This window comes from Drosophila persimilis, unplaced genomic scaffold (genome assembly GCF_003286085.1).
Source record: "Drosophila persimilis strain 14011-0111.01,24,50 unplaced genomic scaffold, DperRS2 tig00000622-arrow-arrow-pilon, whole genome shotgun sequence".
Taxonomy (NCBI): Eukaryota; Metazoa; Arthropoda; class Insecta; order Diptera; family Drosophilidae; genus Drosophila; species Drosophila persimilis.
Genome location: NW_020825326.1, coordinates 1844412 through 1859076, shown reverse-complemented (window position 1 = coordinate 1859076; position 14665 = coordinate 1844412). Strand labels below are relative to the sequence as shown.

At 45.9% G+C, this 14665-nt stretch overlaps 4 protein-coding genes across 6 annotated transcripts; all 4 read right to left on the bottom strand.

Moving 5' to 3' along the window:
• Positions 1-552: 552 nt before the first annotated feature.
• Positions 553-4319, bottom strand: LOC6600111 (neutral alpha-glucosidase AB). 2 transcript variants are annotated; one of them, XM_026990850.1, is made up of 5 exons: positions 4286-4319; positions 3649-3825; positions 2841-3584; positions 1301-2786; positions 553-1226 (listed from the first exon to the last, which is right to left on the bottom strand). In XM_026990850.1, exons 2-5 carry the CDS (start codon positions 3753-3755, stop codon positions 795-797), a joined length of 2769 nt encoding a protein of 922 aa, XP_026846651.1. In that variant the 5' UTR covers positions 3756-3825; positions 4286-4319; the 3' UTR covers positions 553-794. The 2 variants fall into 2 exon arrangements, with proteins under 2 accessions (XP_026846651.1, XP_026846652.1); XM_026990851.1 differs by lacking the exon at positions 4286-4319 and adding an exon at positions 4032-4077.
• A 428-nt stretch (positions 4320-4747) lies between these two features.
• LOC6600109 (tektin-3) lies at positions 4748-7184 on the bottom strand. Its single transcript, XM_026990877.1, has 5 exons — positions 6851-7184; positions 6068-6420; positions 5407-5994; positions 5036-5344; positions 4748-4976 (listed from the first exon to the last, which is right to left on the bottom strand). Exons 1-5 carry the CDS (start codon positions 7157-7159, stop codon positions 4748-4750), a joined length of 1788 nt encoding a protein of 595 aa, XP_026846678.1. The 5' UTR covers positions 7160-7184.
• Positions 7185-7614: 430 nt separating this feature from the next.
• On the bottom strand, positions 7615-8692 carry LOC6600108 (NFU1 iron-sulfur cluster scaffold homolog, mitochondrial). The gene is made up of 3 exons (XM_026990863.1): positions 8606-8692; positions 8288-8544; positions 7615-8220 (listed from the first exon to the last, which is right to left on the bottom strand). The coding sequence occupies exons 1-3, from the start codon at positions 8671-8673 to the stop codon at positions 7685-7687; spliced, it is 861 nt and encodes a 286-aa protein (XP_026846664.1). The 5' UTR covers positions 8674-8692; the 3' UTR covers positions 7615-7684.
• A 1711-nt stretch (positions 8693-10403) lies between these two features.
• On the bottom strand, positions 10404-14391 carry LOC6600107. 2 transcript variants are annotated; one of them, XM_026990880.1, is made up of 5 exons: positions 14300-14391; positions 11670-11997; positions 10995-11587; positions 10688-10919; positions 10404-10596 (listed from the first exon to the last, which is right to left on the bottom strand). In XM_026990880.1, the coding sequence occupies exons 1-4, from the start codon at positions 14360-14362 to the stop codon at positions 10725-10727; spliced, it is 1179 nt and encodes a 392-aa protein (XP_026846681.1). In that variant the 5' UTR covers positions 14363-14391; the 3' UTR covers positions 10404-10596; positions 10688-10724. The 2 variants fall into 2 exon arrangements, with proteins under 2 accessions (XP_026846681.1, XP_002025335.1); XM_002025299.2 differs by having other exon boundaries at positions 10404-10919.
• Positions 14392-14665: the final 274 nt, after the last annotated feature.

Genomic DNA, 14665 nt, shown 5'->3' with positions numbered 1-14665 from the left:
GCGTTAAACACATCCATCTCTGTCCCCACAGGGGGTTGCCCATCGCCAGTTCAATCTGATCTTGTTCCACAACCTCCATTTTTTCCACGTCTTCGACGAGCTCTATGGACTCAGTATCCCCATGCGGAGTGTTCTTAATATTAAAAACATCTTGACCAGACATTTTTCGAATATTGGTCGCGTTCACCAGCACAACTTATCCATTACTGGATTGCATACGATACTGGCGACTATAAGTGATTTTCATATATCCATCATATCGATATATGTCCTCCTTTGGATCTGAATTTATGGAGATAAATCATGTTTCACAAGGTAGTGTAGCATCTGTAGTGCAGTTTTGGCGCCTCCTAGAATGTGGCAAAGCAAACTGACACAAATCTTAGTGCGTAATATTATTATAAATGCCAAGACACATCATTTTTTTCTCAACCTTTTTTTCACTATGTTTCTGCAGTGTGGGCTTAAAACATGCTATCTGTGTGCTAGTCGTACTAATCGTATGTACTTAAATTTAATTATTTTGGTCTAAAAGTACATCGGAGAACAAAATGTCTTCTTAAAAACCTGTTTTTATTATCGAACATTGGATTTCGAGCTGAGTCGCAGAACAGAACAGTCTAATCGTAATCCGATTAGATATAAAAAAAAGGACCGGAAATCTTCAAATTTATTCTACATGGAATAATACTGCTAGGCAGATGGGACTGACTTGCAGTTTGGGTTACTTAAATCGTTTAACAGAAATATCAGATTTGTGTAGTTTATACAGTTAATACTAGTCTGAAGACAAACTATTCATAGTTCAGGGTGAGGACGAAGTCAATGTCCATTTTAACGGCCGGTTTGCGCACGACCACGGCACCCCCTTGACGCGTCACCTCAAGCGACTGTTGTACTCCGTTGACGGTGATCTTGGCACCGCTGGGCACACGCTCAAGTCCGGCAATGACGATGCGCTCAATCCAGGCATCGGACTTGTACTTGGGCTTGCCAATGAAGTTGTTGGTTAGCTGATTGTCGGCAAATTCGTAGCTCACATAGATGTATTGGCCCTCACGATAAGCGTAGGATTTCTCATCGTCCAGGTAGAGTGTGCCGACAGCTTTTCTGTCGCGATCCAGGCAAATGATCAAAGTGTAGGGGTCGTGTAGCATCAGAGTTGATGCCCGACGCTGGCGCTCCTTCTTGGCCAGAATGCTGCCACCGCGTTGCCAAACTGGAATCTAAAATGAAGAAAAGTTACGAGAATGGTGTAGATGTGTATACAGAAAGATGCAATGTGATAAAAAAATATTACCTTGTATTCAGTAACAGGAACAGTCACATAACCGACACGGTCCTGACGCTCATACGTTTCCACATCGTACCACAAGTCTCCGTTTTTCTTATCATCGATGGCCGGAAAGTATACATCTACCTTGCTGACACCCTGCTGCATGACCGGTTTGACCAGTAGGCGATCCTGTACCAGCAGTTGGTTGTCGATGCCAAAGGTCTCCTTATCGAACGGATAGTGTGTGAGCAATGGGCGTATCACCGGCGCCCCAGTCTGCTCTAGCTCGAAGAATGCGGTGTACCAGAGCGACAGGTATGAGTAGCGCTTCCTGATCGCGTTTTGAATGACAAGACGAGTGCGCTCGGGGTAGAGCCATGGCTCCCGGCGCTTGGTGTCGATATGAGCATGGGCACGGAAGAAGGGTAGAAAGGCACCGGTCTGATACCAGCGCTCCAGCAGCTCGCTATCGGGATTGCCGAAAAATCCCCCGACATCGGCACCGCAGAAAGAAAATCCGGCCACGGCCTCTGTCAGGCACATCTTGATCGAATGCTGCAGATGCGTCCAGTCGGCCAGGTTGTCACCCGTCCAGATGGCCGCATAACGCTGGGAGCCAGCAAAGTGGGCCCGAGTGAGAATAAAGGGACGCTGGTTCGGATCGCGCTGCTGGAGGCCGGCAAAGGTGCCCATCAAATGCATGTGGCCGTAGAGATTGTGGACATCGCGGTGCTCCCAGTTCCCATAATGAATTAGATCCTTAGGTGCCGTTATCTCAGGACCATTGAAGACGGACGGCTCGTTCATGTCGTTCCACAACATCACATCTGTGGTGACCGTCTGGAACCGGGATGTATCAAACTGGCTGGCATAGTACTGCCGCACGTCCGGGTTGAAGAAGTCCGGATAGCTGGCAGATCCCGGCCAGCACCAGCCCTCGTAATCGTTGCCCTCCCGCGTCTTTACATAGTAGCCCTTCTCTGTGCAGTCTTGGTGGAAGAAGTAGCCATTGTCTCGTTTGATATGGGGATCGATAATAACCACCAGATGACGGCCCAGCTCGGTGAGATTCTTGATCATGGTCAGCGGCTGGGGGAACTTGAATTTGTCCCACGTGAAGTAGCGCTTGCCATCGGTATACTCGATGTCCAGCCACATGGTGTCCATGGGTATATTAAACTCATCGAACTTGGCCGATACCGCGGTCACATCTCGCTCGTCATTGTAGTTCCAGCGACTCTGGTGGTAGGCCAGTGAGAAAAGCTGCGGCAGCTCATGGGTGCCGGTGAGGGCCGCGTACTGCTTGAAGACATCCAATGGCTTGGGACCCAACAGGATGAATGCATCGACTATGCCCGATTCGGATATGAAATGAGCCCCCGGCGGAGGTGTTTTCCTGGAGCCGGAAACAAAGTTAACTAGCGAAGAGACAACATTTGTCTCTGACGTCTGGATGTCCACCCAGGTCTCTGCTGCATTCTGCCAATAAACGCCAGCAGTGCGTTGTGCTCTGTAGATAAAATGATTATCATAATGGTTATTTGATATTATAACTAGCACATACCCATGGCCGTAGATCACCGGAACTGAGCCATACAAGGCCATCTTGCTATCCACAACGTACTCGAAAACATCTAGATTGTACAGACGATAGGGATCCGTGCCAGACGTCGATTTCAATACAAAACTGTCTGCATGCTCGGGTATGCCAAAGAGAACCTCAGCAGCGGGGAAGGAGAAGTCTAGGGCCACTGCCTCTGGGCCGTAGGGCTTGGAGTCGTGATGCGATTTAAAGTTCTCCTCCCAGGCGCCGGGGTCGTCGATTGAGTCGGATAATTTTGGTGTCTCGACAGCACCGTCCTGGTCCTCCTGATCGCCATCGCGGTGCTCGGTCGGCTCTTTGGGCTTCTGGCGCAGATGCTCGAAGTAAAGCCAGTTCTTGGAATTGACGGACACAACCAAAACATCGTTTTCGTAGAAATCAATATGGAAGGGATCTCCGTGTATGACAGCCTTGGTGTGTTTTGAAGTGATGATGATCTCACCATCGGTCTCTTTGTGGACGTGAATGTGCCCGGCCTCGGGCTGTCCCTTCAGGGCATGCTCAACCTTATAGCGGGGTCGCAGCGGCTGCTTTTCGTCGATCTGCAGGCGGAACGTGCTGCCCGCCAGGGCCTCCAGCTTGAAGGAGAACAGATGGTGGTTTTCCTTGTTAATCAGATCGCCCGTCAGCGAGTCCATGTAGGAGTTCAAGGTGCCTGGTATGAGAGCATACTTGCTGCCCGTGCTCTGCACCTTCCGCGAGCGGCTGCAATCAAAAGATGAGTCAACAATGAAGATGAAGGCCAACAATTGATGGTCTTGATACTGACCGACAGAAGCTGCTTTGTTCGCATGTCTTGAAATTGCTTGGATCGACGCCAGATGCATAGGCGGCCAAGGCGCAGGCAACGGCCAAAACACAGAGAGCGTAGCCCATTCTGATGTTATTTTTATTGCCCTTCGGGCTCTTCTCTGATTCTTGACCGCTGAGAGATAGATTCAAATCGCTGTGCAAGTTGTTTTCGTATTCGAACATGAAAATATAGGATACATTTAATTATGACATATGTATATATATATCTATATATATAAATCTAATACTTTCAGGTTAAATCAACTGGTTCATTGACCTACTAAGTTTGTAAAGTTATCTAAATGTACACGTCAGACAACAGCCCCAAACTATTGACCTCCAATTGAGAGGCAAATGTACCTGCAATACCACCCAATCACTGGGTGACTCCTATGTAACCACCAAGCCAGCCACTTAGCCAGAAAATGTTTAGTGTCTGGCGCGACAGTGGTCTCTAATGACACTTGAGTGGAAAAATGCGTGGAAATGGCAATTAAAATATGGTCGCCGGTTAGTATTTCATGTTACTCTGCTATTACTGCAATAATGATGATTTTATGCTACCTCCTATTGAATTTAGTTTTATATATTAATTTTAGATATGAACCCAGCACCTTTTTGGCGGAAACAAAAGCGTTTACCGTACGAATTATTATTTAGTAAAGTGCACTAAAAACGGCAAGACTGGTGCTACACGTACGTAGAGATGGCCAAGTAGCGATGACACTTGTATCGAATAGATATCGGCTACGAGAGTTTTCTCTGCTAATATTAGGCACTGATTTTATTGCAAGCTAAATTATAGTTTGGCTAAAAATAAAATACGTCACACCTAATGGTTCATATAATTTCCTGCTTTTATTTGTTTTCCTGCTGCACCTACACCAGTCAAGTCGATAGTTGCAGCAGAGTTGCCAGATGTCTATGACACTAGAGGTTAATTTGAATGTAAAGTGGCACGGCACCAAAATATTTTATGTAAATAAATGTATTACTACTGCTTCTGAAAATTTATGTAATACATTTGAGTGAAGAATAAATGATTATTGCAACCTAGAGTACACTTTTCATAGATTTTAATAGCGAATCAAGTTGCTGACTGGGAAGGAGCGACGCAGACTCATGCACTTCTCCCGGTCGATGAACAAGGCATTGACCTTGTTGCGCAGGTCCACTTCCAGAGTGCAGCGGGTCTTCAGCAGGCCCTGGTGTGTGGCCTCCGACTCCTGCAGCTTGTGGTGGAGAGAATCCACAGCGCCTTGAATGTCGTACACCTCTTGAACCAACCGATCCTGGGCATGATCCCTAAAAGGAATTGAATCACATGAATAAATCAGAGGTGCCAAATCCTAAACTGCACTTACTTGCAGAGCTCGACACCCTCGCGATGGCACCGCGCCTCGAGGCGCGTCTGGGCCACCTTGAGCGGCATAGACTTGTCCTGTATGGCCTTCTGGAGCAAAAACAGGTGCTTCTCCATATCGAACAGCTCCTGCTGCACCTTCTGCAAGTGCAGCTGTACGCGGTTCTTGGCCTCGGCCATCTCCTGGGCCCGTCTGTCGAACGCATTGTTTGTGTTGCTCCAAAAGTCCCACACGGTGGTAGCCACCGCATTAACCACGTTCTGGGAATCACTGCGCAACTGGGACAACTTGGCGCGCTCAGCCTGCGAACTGGAGTGACAGGAAAAAACCTTTATTAATGTCCAACCCGACCCAGACCTTAACCAACTCACCGTCTAACATGCTCGCTGCTGGCCTGAGCCCACGACTCCTGGGTGCTGATCGAGGGATCGTACTTTTCGATGCCGCCGTAATAGGCGATGCCACGACTGTAGTTGTTCAGCTGGTGACACATCGAGTCGATGCCTAGAGACGACTCCTTGTGTGACACATCGTCCTCAAGCAGGTGCTGGGCGCCACGGCAATCGAGTGCCTGCTTGGAGATCTTCTCATGTAACCCACTGAGCCGATCACGCGACAGCCTCAGATTGTTAATCTCCACCAAAAGGGCCTTTTCCACGATATCGTGTACCTTCTCGGTGCCCTGGCGCGACTCCCGGTGGAATAGACACTCCTGGGCGATGTGAAGTGGTATTTCCAGATCTAGCAATGCCTTGCCGCACTGCCGCTGCAGCTCGTTAATGTCGGCCATCTCGGCGATCAGCTTCTCCAGCTCGGCATTTAACTCGTTGCGCCAGAAGGTCAAATCAGTGATGCGTTCGCCTAGGCGGCGGCCTGCATCTCGCTGCCCTGAAGTGGCCTTCTCGTCAGCTTCGCGCATCAGGCGCACTGCATCATTCCGCATCCGCTCCGACAGATTGCTAATGGAGTACAAAAGGAAACCATATTTAAACCATATTCATATGACATATGTAGCTTTCTTCAGTTACTCACCGATTCATGTTGGACTCGGAGTACTTGGTCATGTTATTGTTATACCACTCGTTGTTGGTATATCGCGTGTAGAGGGCAGCCCGGGCGGCATGTTGGGGATTCCGATCGAAGCCGGTGACCAGATTTGGAAAGATCATCCCGTCGGTCTTCATGCCCTTTGGCACGAAGCATTGCTTCGTCAGTTGATTGGTCACCGGCTGCTCCGGCAGATGCTTCACCTGGATCAGCTCGAAAGCCATGGCCGGGCGCCACGGATGGCGCTGTGAAGTCTCGTAGGCGGTGCCGACACGGGGTGGTATTGTCGGTCCGCTGACTGGTTCCATGCAGGGCGGAGCACCCGCATGGCTCCAGGGCTGTAATTGGGAATACATAATTGTGGTTGGCGGTACACCGGAGCTGTTGCCCGTATTGTCATTGTGCTGTTGGCTCATCTCGATTGAATCGGGAGCTTAGATCGAGTGCGCGTGAAGAACTGGGAATTTGTGCCACTTGTAATTTTGTTGTAAAAATGTAGGAAATGTAAGAAACTACAAATTTGTGATTTTTCTACGAAAACTGAAAGCGTAACAATCGATCTCGATGTGTGCTCGTGCTGTGCTGTTTGAGGAATGACTGAATCTACTGACAGAGCCTGAAACCAAAGCTGCAACTTTTCCTGTGCCTGCTTGATGGATCAGACTTTGTACAGCAAAGTCACCCAGCTGGGTGTGCTGGGTGCTCGGTGCTGGATGCCAAGGTGCAAAATTATATGATATGATATGATTTGATTGAGTTAGATGGTACATAGGACTCCATGAGATTGCGATGATCCTTGCGCTCGTGGTACTCGTTCATGTCAGCGGTGGGCCATTTGTCCAGAAGATTGTCCTTGACCAGGCGATGATCGAAGATGCGATTTTCGAGAAAAGAGTGCTTGTGGAACTTGGTGACCTCTTGCCCCTTCAACGGTGCCATATCGGTGCTGTCTACCCTGTCACTCACAATGGGCACGCTGGAACGCAGGAGCAAATTCTTGAGCGTCTCAGGTGCCTTTTGCTGCGGATTTGGATAGCGTTGGCTCAAAAAGTGATCCTCGTTGGCCCAGCAGAGCATCGGTTAAGCTTGAGGGTATGTATTATGTATGTTCGGTCCCGGTTGGCGTTCTGGCTGGAGCAAGTACGGTCAGTGGTCTGCTCCAGACTGCAGTTGCGCGGAGATTAGGACTCGCTAGTCGCTAGTCGTGCTTTGCTTTTGGCTTGTCAATTAATTATTGATTAAACTTGGTTGCTGTAGCAGCGGCTTTGGTTGGCATTGGTTTGCTCTCTGTTCTTGTAGAATCAATGGCAATAAAACGGGTTTATTGACCCACTTGTGAGGTGGTGGCGGGGGGTTGGCTTAAATTGGGACAAGACGGGTTGGGAGTATGCAAATTATTGACCTTGCGCAGTCCCCAATCGATTGTGCACCGCTTTATTGCGATGGCAAGGAACCTGCACTCTGCTTGGGTATTGGGGCTCTAGACGAGCAACAGAGAACGAACTTTCCTCAAAGAATTAAAGCTAATGGACTTACATATGTGTATAACTAGGATTTTACTACAGAATTAGCAACGCAAACATTATAACAACAGATCGATAACTAATTGGGGCCACCGCCTATGCCCACCGGCGCCCCAGCGGGCTCCTTTTGTTTAAGGTTCTTTTCGAAGCGCTCGAACTCCTTATCGGCCATCCTGTCGGCGTCGTCGAAGACCTGCTCCACGGACTCCACCTCAGGTATGTAAAACTGCAGCATATTCTGCACGCCGTTTTTTAGGGTGACAATCGAGCTGGGACAGGATGAGCAGGAGCCCTGCATCTTCAACTTGACGACACCGTTCTCGTAGCTTATGAAGACGATGTCTCCACCATCTTCCTGCACTGTAGGTCGGATGCGTGTGTCAAGCAACTCTTTGATCATCATTACTGTCTCGTCGTCGTCGTCGAGTATCTCGGTATCGGCATTGGGTCGAGCCTCATGCAATATGGGCAACCCGCTGGCAAAGAAGTCCATAATGACGGCAAATACCTCTGGCTTTATCAGACTCCACTCGGCACTTTCTTCCTTGGAGATAGTGATGAAGTCAGAGCCAAAAAACACTGCCCGCACGCCCTCAACGCGGAATAGCAATTTGGCTACGAAAAAAAGAGTGTTGAGATGGTTACTTGCTTTGACCGTCCTTCAGTTAGCAGTGGCACTCACCCAATGGACTGCAGTGGGCAGCCGTTCCACTGGGGAAATCATAGGTATTGCCCTTGCCCAGCACCTCGACACCGGGCAGAAACTTCAGACTGTCTGGATTCGGTGTGTCCTGCGTCTGAATGAACATGCTACGCTTCCCAATCGACGATACCATCTTCTGGCGTAAGAGTCCTGGTACTGGCCGCCCATAAGCCGGCTGCGGCGCATTACGTTGCCCTGACACGAAACCCGCAAAACCTCGGACACCTTCCTGGCCGCTGCGTAGGGGAATCGAATAAAGATCATCCATGGTTGATGGAAACGCCAAGGAGCACTTACAGCTGCCTGACGGTGATGCGTGAGTTACGCAAAATAATTCTTGCTGTGTACGAGAGTAATTTCGACATTTCGGTAGTTTTCGTCGTGATTATGAATTGAAAAGTAAAATCAGCTGTCACTGGCCATCTGGCTATGTGACAACTCTGTTAGTTTCGTATCGAATGTGATTGCCACCACTAATGTTGTGTATCGAGAATATAGAGACAGGCGCTGCCAGACTTCCGTTACTCTTCGGTTTGGCGCAAAGCTCATACGAAAATAATACAAATTGAACTTTTCTCTGCCATTCAGTCATTATCTTTGCGTTAGAATCCTATAGCTGCACATTCCATATTTGGGCGAAACATTCCCGTCGCACAGTCGGGCCTTCGTTGTTGTTCGTTAAAAGTTGGTTTGATCATTTTTATTCTGTGTTCTTTTTATACCTGCGGCAGCGCTATTTTGGTTGTTTTTATGCGAAATTACGACTCTTAAATCGATCTGGAAGCCAAATTGCAGCCAGTTGGGCTTCTAAGCTTAGGTAAAAAATGTACAAAGAACTTTGAAAAGAAAGAAATACAGGGAAATTTTTTCCTGAAAGTTAAGTCAAAGTGGGAAAACTAGCCAAAAATAAAAGATGCTTTGGAAAACAGTTGTTTTTTAAAAACGGTAGATGCAACATACCATTTTTATATTGATAATAATGAAGACACACAAGAAAAGATAATCATCATGATATATAGTCTACTTTTTAATCTACTATAAAGATGCAGTGTGTGCATAAATTGAGTATAGCGCTAACAACTTTGAAGTCTCATATGTCCCAAACTAAAACGAGGGGGAACGTTGTGAGTTGCTGCGGAGGCCGCAACTCTACATTTATACCCGATACTTGGTCAGTATGGCTCTCCTCCGGCAGACGCCGCTAATATTGGACGACACGACGACGAGTGCGTGCGAGAGAGACAGAAAATCAGTCTGAGCGTGACGTCGGGCGCTGCGTAGCCACTGCAAATTGATTTGTTCCTTTTGGCTATAAAAATGATCTGCTCTGATCCAGACTCAGCAATCTGATAGATATGGTCATTATCTATGATTCTGCGTATTTAGTTTTCTTGAATCTGCAATTTTGTGCATGCAATAGATTTTCGCTCTTTGTGGTGGCGGAAGCGGGCGGGGCAAAGTTTTGAAATATTTTTGTAGGAGTGACATATCACAGAAGTCTGGATCCAAAACATCGTTGCTCTAGCTCTTATAGTCTTTGAGCATTGGGCGCTGAAGGGGACGGACAGACGGACAGACAGACAGGGCTCAATCGACTCGGCTATTGATGTAAACAATAAACATTCTCCATTCATGAATCTGCCTTTGGGTTCCTCCCAAAGTCTTGCGAAAAGCACCCGTAAATAGTCGTTTGGGGCGTATAGGAGGTGCAGCTGGAGCTTGACGAGTGGTATTCACACCAAAGGATTACCTTTGTGTTCATTAGAACACATGAACAAAGACATGTTACAACAAATATTTCGAGTGACAATTTTCGTCCAAGTGCCATTCAAATTGGGCATAATCTGAAGACATTCTGGTTCCAGTAAAAACAAAATACGCCCCAAAAAATGCGTCTTAATTGGATACAAAATTGGTCATTTACCATTGCATGCAGCTGAAAGCTCCAGCCCAGTTACCCGACAAAGGTCCCATGTACAGTATTTGTGGAACTTTGGAAAAAAGGATACGGAAACTCAAAAGTGAATAGAATAGAAGGAATCGTTGGCACTGGTTTTTCAGTGGACCCATAGGAGGAGAGTAACAACAGTACAAGTTCAACAGATAGTATAAATGTTTATCTTGAATATGACATACATTTGTTTTGTTTAACTTATTCGTACAGGAGATTACAGATCAGATGGTACAACTTGAATGGATACATTTTAGACTTGCGGTAATTGTTCGATAATGTTCAATATACGGTCCAATGCTGATGGATGATGGATCGCGATTCATCCAGAGTTTAGCTTTTGACGAAAATTAGATTTAAATTTAATTGAATTGAACAACAGAAGCATATTGATGCACATATGTACATCGAACAATTAACTGACTTACTATACATAGTAGTTAGTCTGCGTTAGTCTGATGTAGCTTAATACTCTTCATATGTGAAATTGGTGCCGAACAATGTGTTGCAAACATTCACGGCAACATTTCGACGTGCTATTTTCTTTGAGCGTCCATTGGCCGTAAACTCCTGGTTGTCAACAATCACACCGAGACACTGGGGCACGTTGGGCTTGTCGCCAGCGGTGCCATAGTCCTCATACGCAATTCCAGGGCGCATCTAAAAAGGTAACAAAAAGAACATTGGTCACGTAAGTTCGAGTTTTACTACGTTCTCTGATCTGAGTGAACCTACAATGCAGAGCAATGTGGCCGGGTGCATGGTCTGCCAGTTTGGGGGCAATTCGGCACGCACTGGTGGCTTCTTCGGCTCCTTGGGGACGACGGGAACTGCTGCATTGGCGTCTCCCTGCTGCGGCTGTGCATTTGCCGATGGATGCATTTCGGGCACAACGTAACCGTCGCGCTCCCACTCGCTGAATAATTTATATATTGCAAACGATGCCAAATTGAGCATTGGCAATTCGTCTTCGGGTGATTCAGTGTCGCTTCCATTGGTGTCCATGGGCTCTGGGCCAGTCGATGCTTGGTTTTCCACAGCAATATTCTTCGGTTTGCGAGGCTTTGGCTTCATTTTGGCAATTATATAATCACGCAGTGCATGCTCACAGGCCAAATTTTTCGCCGCCATCTTGGAGAGCCCCTTTCCATGGTACTGGTTCGAGTTGACCGTGAGTATGGCAGTGAATCCGCCATCAGGATTGCTATTGATGGTAAAATCACTTATGTTAACGCCCTTGAGTTCGTTGAGAGCCATTAGGGCATTTTTCGGCAACATCGACTTGCGTAGCTGGCGATTCTGGCGTTGCTTCTTATCGCGAGTGCGTTCTGAAAATTCAAAGCGTATCAAACTATCATTAGATTGCAAGTGAGGTTGAAGACGTGTCGGATCTGGGATGCCGGTGCTTACCCGATGACTTCTTGCGCTTCTGGAAGATCTTCTTGAACGGGATTTTCCCTCCGTTGCCATTATCGGCGCTTATGTCGATGTAAAACCCTTCGCTTGCGCTTTCGATGGGCGACGACTCGTCCTCGGCCATGGCAACGGGTTCATCCTTGACAAATATTGGAATGGGCAAGGCACTAACTGATGGCGGTGCATCTTTTTTCTTTGCCTGCACCTCTTTGACTGCAACTGGAGCCGGCACTGGAGTCGGGGTAGGCGCCGACACTGGAGATGCCTGCGACAGAGCATTTGCCGGCGGTTGAATCAAGGGCTTGGCCGCGACATTCGGATTCTAAATTATTGAAAAATTTCATTATTCATCAAGAAAAAGCAAAAATGGGAAGCAGTTTTGTTTATTTTCTTTTGTATGTGGTTTGTTCTTCTAAGAAAAAGAGAGTATCCAGTGCCTGAGCTAGATTCCCGGGAAGCTTCAACAGTGATGCTGTGAGGCTGCCTAGGATCAACCAAAAAAACATATCTTTACCAATCAAAATCGTCTTACATGCCAGTCAATCGATCTACTACATCAGAAGTGGGTGGCTCGCGGGAGACTCACGGGAGCTCGGTCCTACTAAAAACCATAGTTCAGGAATTAGCCATGACCATTCCTGCAACCAAAGTGACCCAAAACGAAACTCGGCCTCAGCGAAACCATGTGCCGATCAAAGGATGGTTTCTCTCGTATCTGGCCAAGGGCCTTCCGGACCCCAACGCTGGCGTTCAATGCGACTTTTGTGCGTATTGAACGCCATGTTGGCTCATTCGGCCCTTGGCTACTGGTGTTTCGTCTTGGGTACTATCAGTGAAGTAAATGAGCATTGCTATCTAGCGCAAAACTAATAATTTTAAGTTACAATTTCGTGTGAATGAATTTTCAGTAGCCATAAAAGCCTGCGAAAACCGCAAGTCCAGCTGAATTCTATCGTAATTGCTGGCTCCAGTCGATTCAAGTCTCTTAAATGGAACTCTGTGGGTTTACTTCGGATACTGATATGTTTGTGGAATTGGATGGGATGGGATGGGATGGGACGGGACGAGACGGGATCCGATACGGATTTTGATTCTGGTGCTGATACAGCTCGGTGACCTGTCTGCACTTTCGATTAACCCGCTTTTATGGCTATTGCAAATAAATTCACAATTGGGGGCTGAACACACACATTTTCATATTGTGCGCTGCAAATTATATAAATAAAAAAACAGAAATACAGTTATTACAATAAAGGTTTTCTTAAGTTTTTAAAGGAATTCAACAAAATTATTTAAACACGTATGTATGTATGTATGTATGTATGTATGTATGTATGTATGTGTGTATGTATTTGCGTGTTCATGTGTAGTATGGGAGTAGTTGTGGGTTTTTGTGTAAGGATGTATGTATGTATATTCACATAATGTATAGATGTGTTGGCGCTTGTACCAAGACTTTACCTTGACAAATTATGTACATATTTTTAATGCACACATTTTTCTCCTCAGAAGCTACGTTATTGCCTAGAACGCAGTTCATTTTTCGACACCGCTCAAACGAAATGAAACAGCATGATCTATTATTTAACGACGTCGAAGAAAAACAACTTTTCTAACTTGAAAAACGTTAGCTATGTATGCATATATGTATTTAAAAATGCACATTTGCATGTATGTATCTATTCTGTATGTTTACATGCATACATATGGATGAGAGGTCTGCATAAATGGCAAAACCCCGGCATTCGGATTACCAATGCGCAAAACGAATTGAATTAATTCGACTGCTACGCCGATAGAGTTTGAATGAGTGAGTACGGTGAAATTCGAGTGCATTCCATATTTTTGCCTGTAAATTTGGGGGGTAACTGGAGGACACTCCTCAACTTTTGAGGAACAGAGCTTAACAAATATATTGAGTATTCAGCTTTCCGGTTAACATCGATTTTCAAATTTGTATACAAGTCGAACTTTTAAAATAGCCAGAACTAGCTAAAAAATAGCTGATTTGGCAACGGTATCAGCAATAGCCTTTCAATTGTTGTTGCTTTGCTGTGCGTAAGGGAAAAAAGAGCGAGAAGAACGAAAAGCCCAAGCAACGAATGAATGCATAGAGTGCGCATGCAAAAATTCGGGTAATCCGAATGTTTGAGGCTATTCCGTCGCATTCATTTCTTTTTTTTTATTGGACTTACATATGTTTTGAATGGAGCCATGCAATTGTCTAATAAGTGCATATGTACAATGTATCTACTTAACACTATACTCATATAAAAATACCCTTTGTCTAACAAATTCGGACCCTTTTTAAACGGCTGCAAAGCTGAATTTCTGGCAATTGATGTGGTGAGTGCGTAAGTTGGTGTTTCATGAGGCCATCACACTAATACACCAGTGCAGTAGTGGGCACGCTTTTGAGCTTAGGAAGCAGAAAAAACAGAAAATAACACTCATGAGCGTGACACTCATGAGGTATTGCTTTTGCAATCTTGGTCCCGAGCAACGTACACGCACACTGTTTATTTAGTTTTTTCTTGTTTCTTGTGCATCCACCTGGCCTCTTAGGCCTGCCCACCCCTGAACCAGAGCATAAGATTCTCTAAGTAATTTGTAGGCAAACTTACATAAACTCCTCCGGAAACAAATGCTTTGCTATTAGCTGAGGTGGCTCGGCGAGAACGGTTCATCTTGTTTTTGTATTTTATCCGATCAAATCGTAGTTGTCAAATGAAATGAGTAAATTCTGTATCTGCTCATCAGTTCGGGCTTATCGATAAAATATACCGGCCGACCCTCAGAAATATACCGAAATATACCGTCTCAATTTAAAAATATACCGTAAATATACTGACAAATTCAAGTTCTATTTTACATATTCCTCGTTTTTGATATTGCGTGGAATATTACTAGATAAATAGAACATTTAGCCATGCCCACATAATTTTATTCGATTAGTGAAACTATTTCTTCTGACCCTCAGAAATATACCA

What these genes read in the sequence shown, in the direction of transcription:
- LOC6600108 (XM_026990863.1), bottom strand. Translation starts at nt 8,673, where the DNA reads ATGTCGAAATTACTCTCGTACACAGCAAGAATTATTTTGCGTAACTCA. An exon ending in CGCATCACCGTCAGGCAGCT is followed by an intron (nt 8,545 to 8,605) that starts GTAAGTGCTCCT and finishes TCCCCTACGCAG; the next exon opens with CGGCCAGGAAGGTGTCCGAG. An exon ending in TGCCCACTGCAGTCCATTGG is followed by an intron (nt 8,221 to 8,287) that starts GTGAGTGCCACT and finishes TTTTTTTCGTAG; the next exon opens with CCAAATTGCTATTCCGCGTT.
- LOC6600111 (XM_026990850.1), bottom strand. Translation starts at nt 3,755, where the DNA reads ATGGGCTACGCTCTCTGTGTTTTGGCCGTTGCCTGCGCCTTGGCCGCC. An exon ending in CCGGTGATCTACGGCCATGG is followed by an intron (nt 2,787 to 2,840) that starts GTATGTGCTAGT and finishes TTTTATCTACAG; the next exon opens with AGCACAACGCACTGCTGGCG. An exon ending in TTCCTGTTACTGAATACAAG is followed by an intron (nt 1,227 to 1,300) that starts GTAATATTTTTT and finishes TCTTCATTTTAG; the next exon opens with ATTCCAGTTTGGCAACGCGG.
- LOC6600107 (XM_002025299.2), bottom strand. Translation starts at nt 14,362, where the DNA reads ATGAACCGTTCTCGCCGAGCCACCTCAGCTAATAGCAAAGCATTTGTT. An exon ending in TTGTTTCCGGAGGAGTTTAT is followed by an intron (nt 11,998 to 14,299) that starts GTAAGTTTGCCT and finishes TCAATAATTTAG; the next exon opens with AATCCGAATGTCGCGGCCAA. An exon ending in GAAGCGCAAGAAGTCATCGG is followed by an intron (nt 11,588 to 11,669) that starts GTAAGCACCGGC and finishes TTGAATTTTCAG; the next exon opens with AACGCACTCGCGATAAGAAG.
- LOC6600109 (XM_026990877.1), bottom strand. Translation starts at nt 7,159, where the DNA reads ATGCTCTGCTGGGCCAACGAGGATCACTTTTTGAGCCAACGCTATCCA. An exon ending in GCAATCTCATGGAGTCCTAT is followed by an intron (nt 6,421 to 6,850) that starts GTACCATCTAAC and finishes TCCCAATTACAG; the next exon opens with CCCTGGAGCCATGCGGGTGC. An exon ending in TCCGAGTCCAACATGAATCG is followed by an intron (nt 5,995 to 6,067) that starts GTGAGTAACTGA and finishes GTACTCCATTAG; the next exon opens with CAATCTGTCGGAGCGGATGC.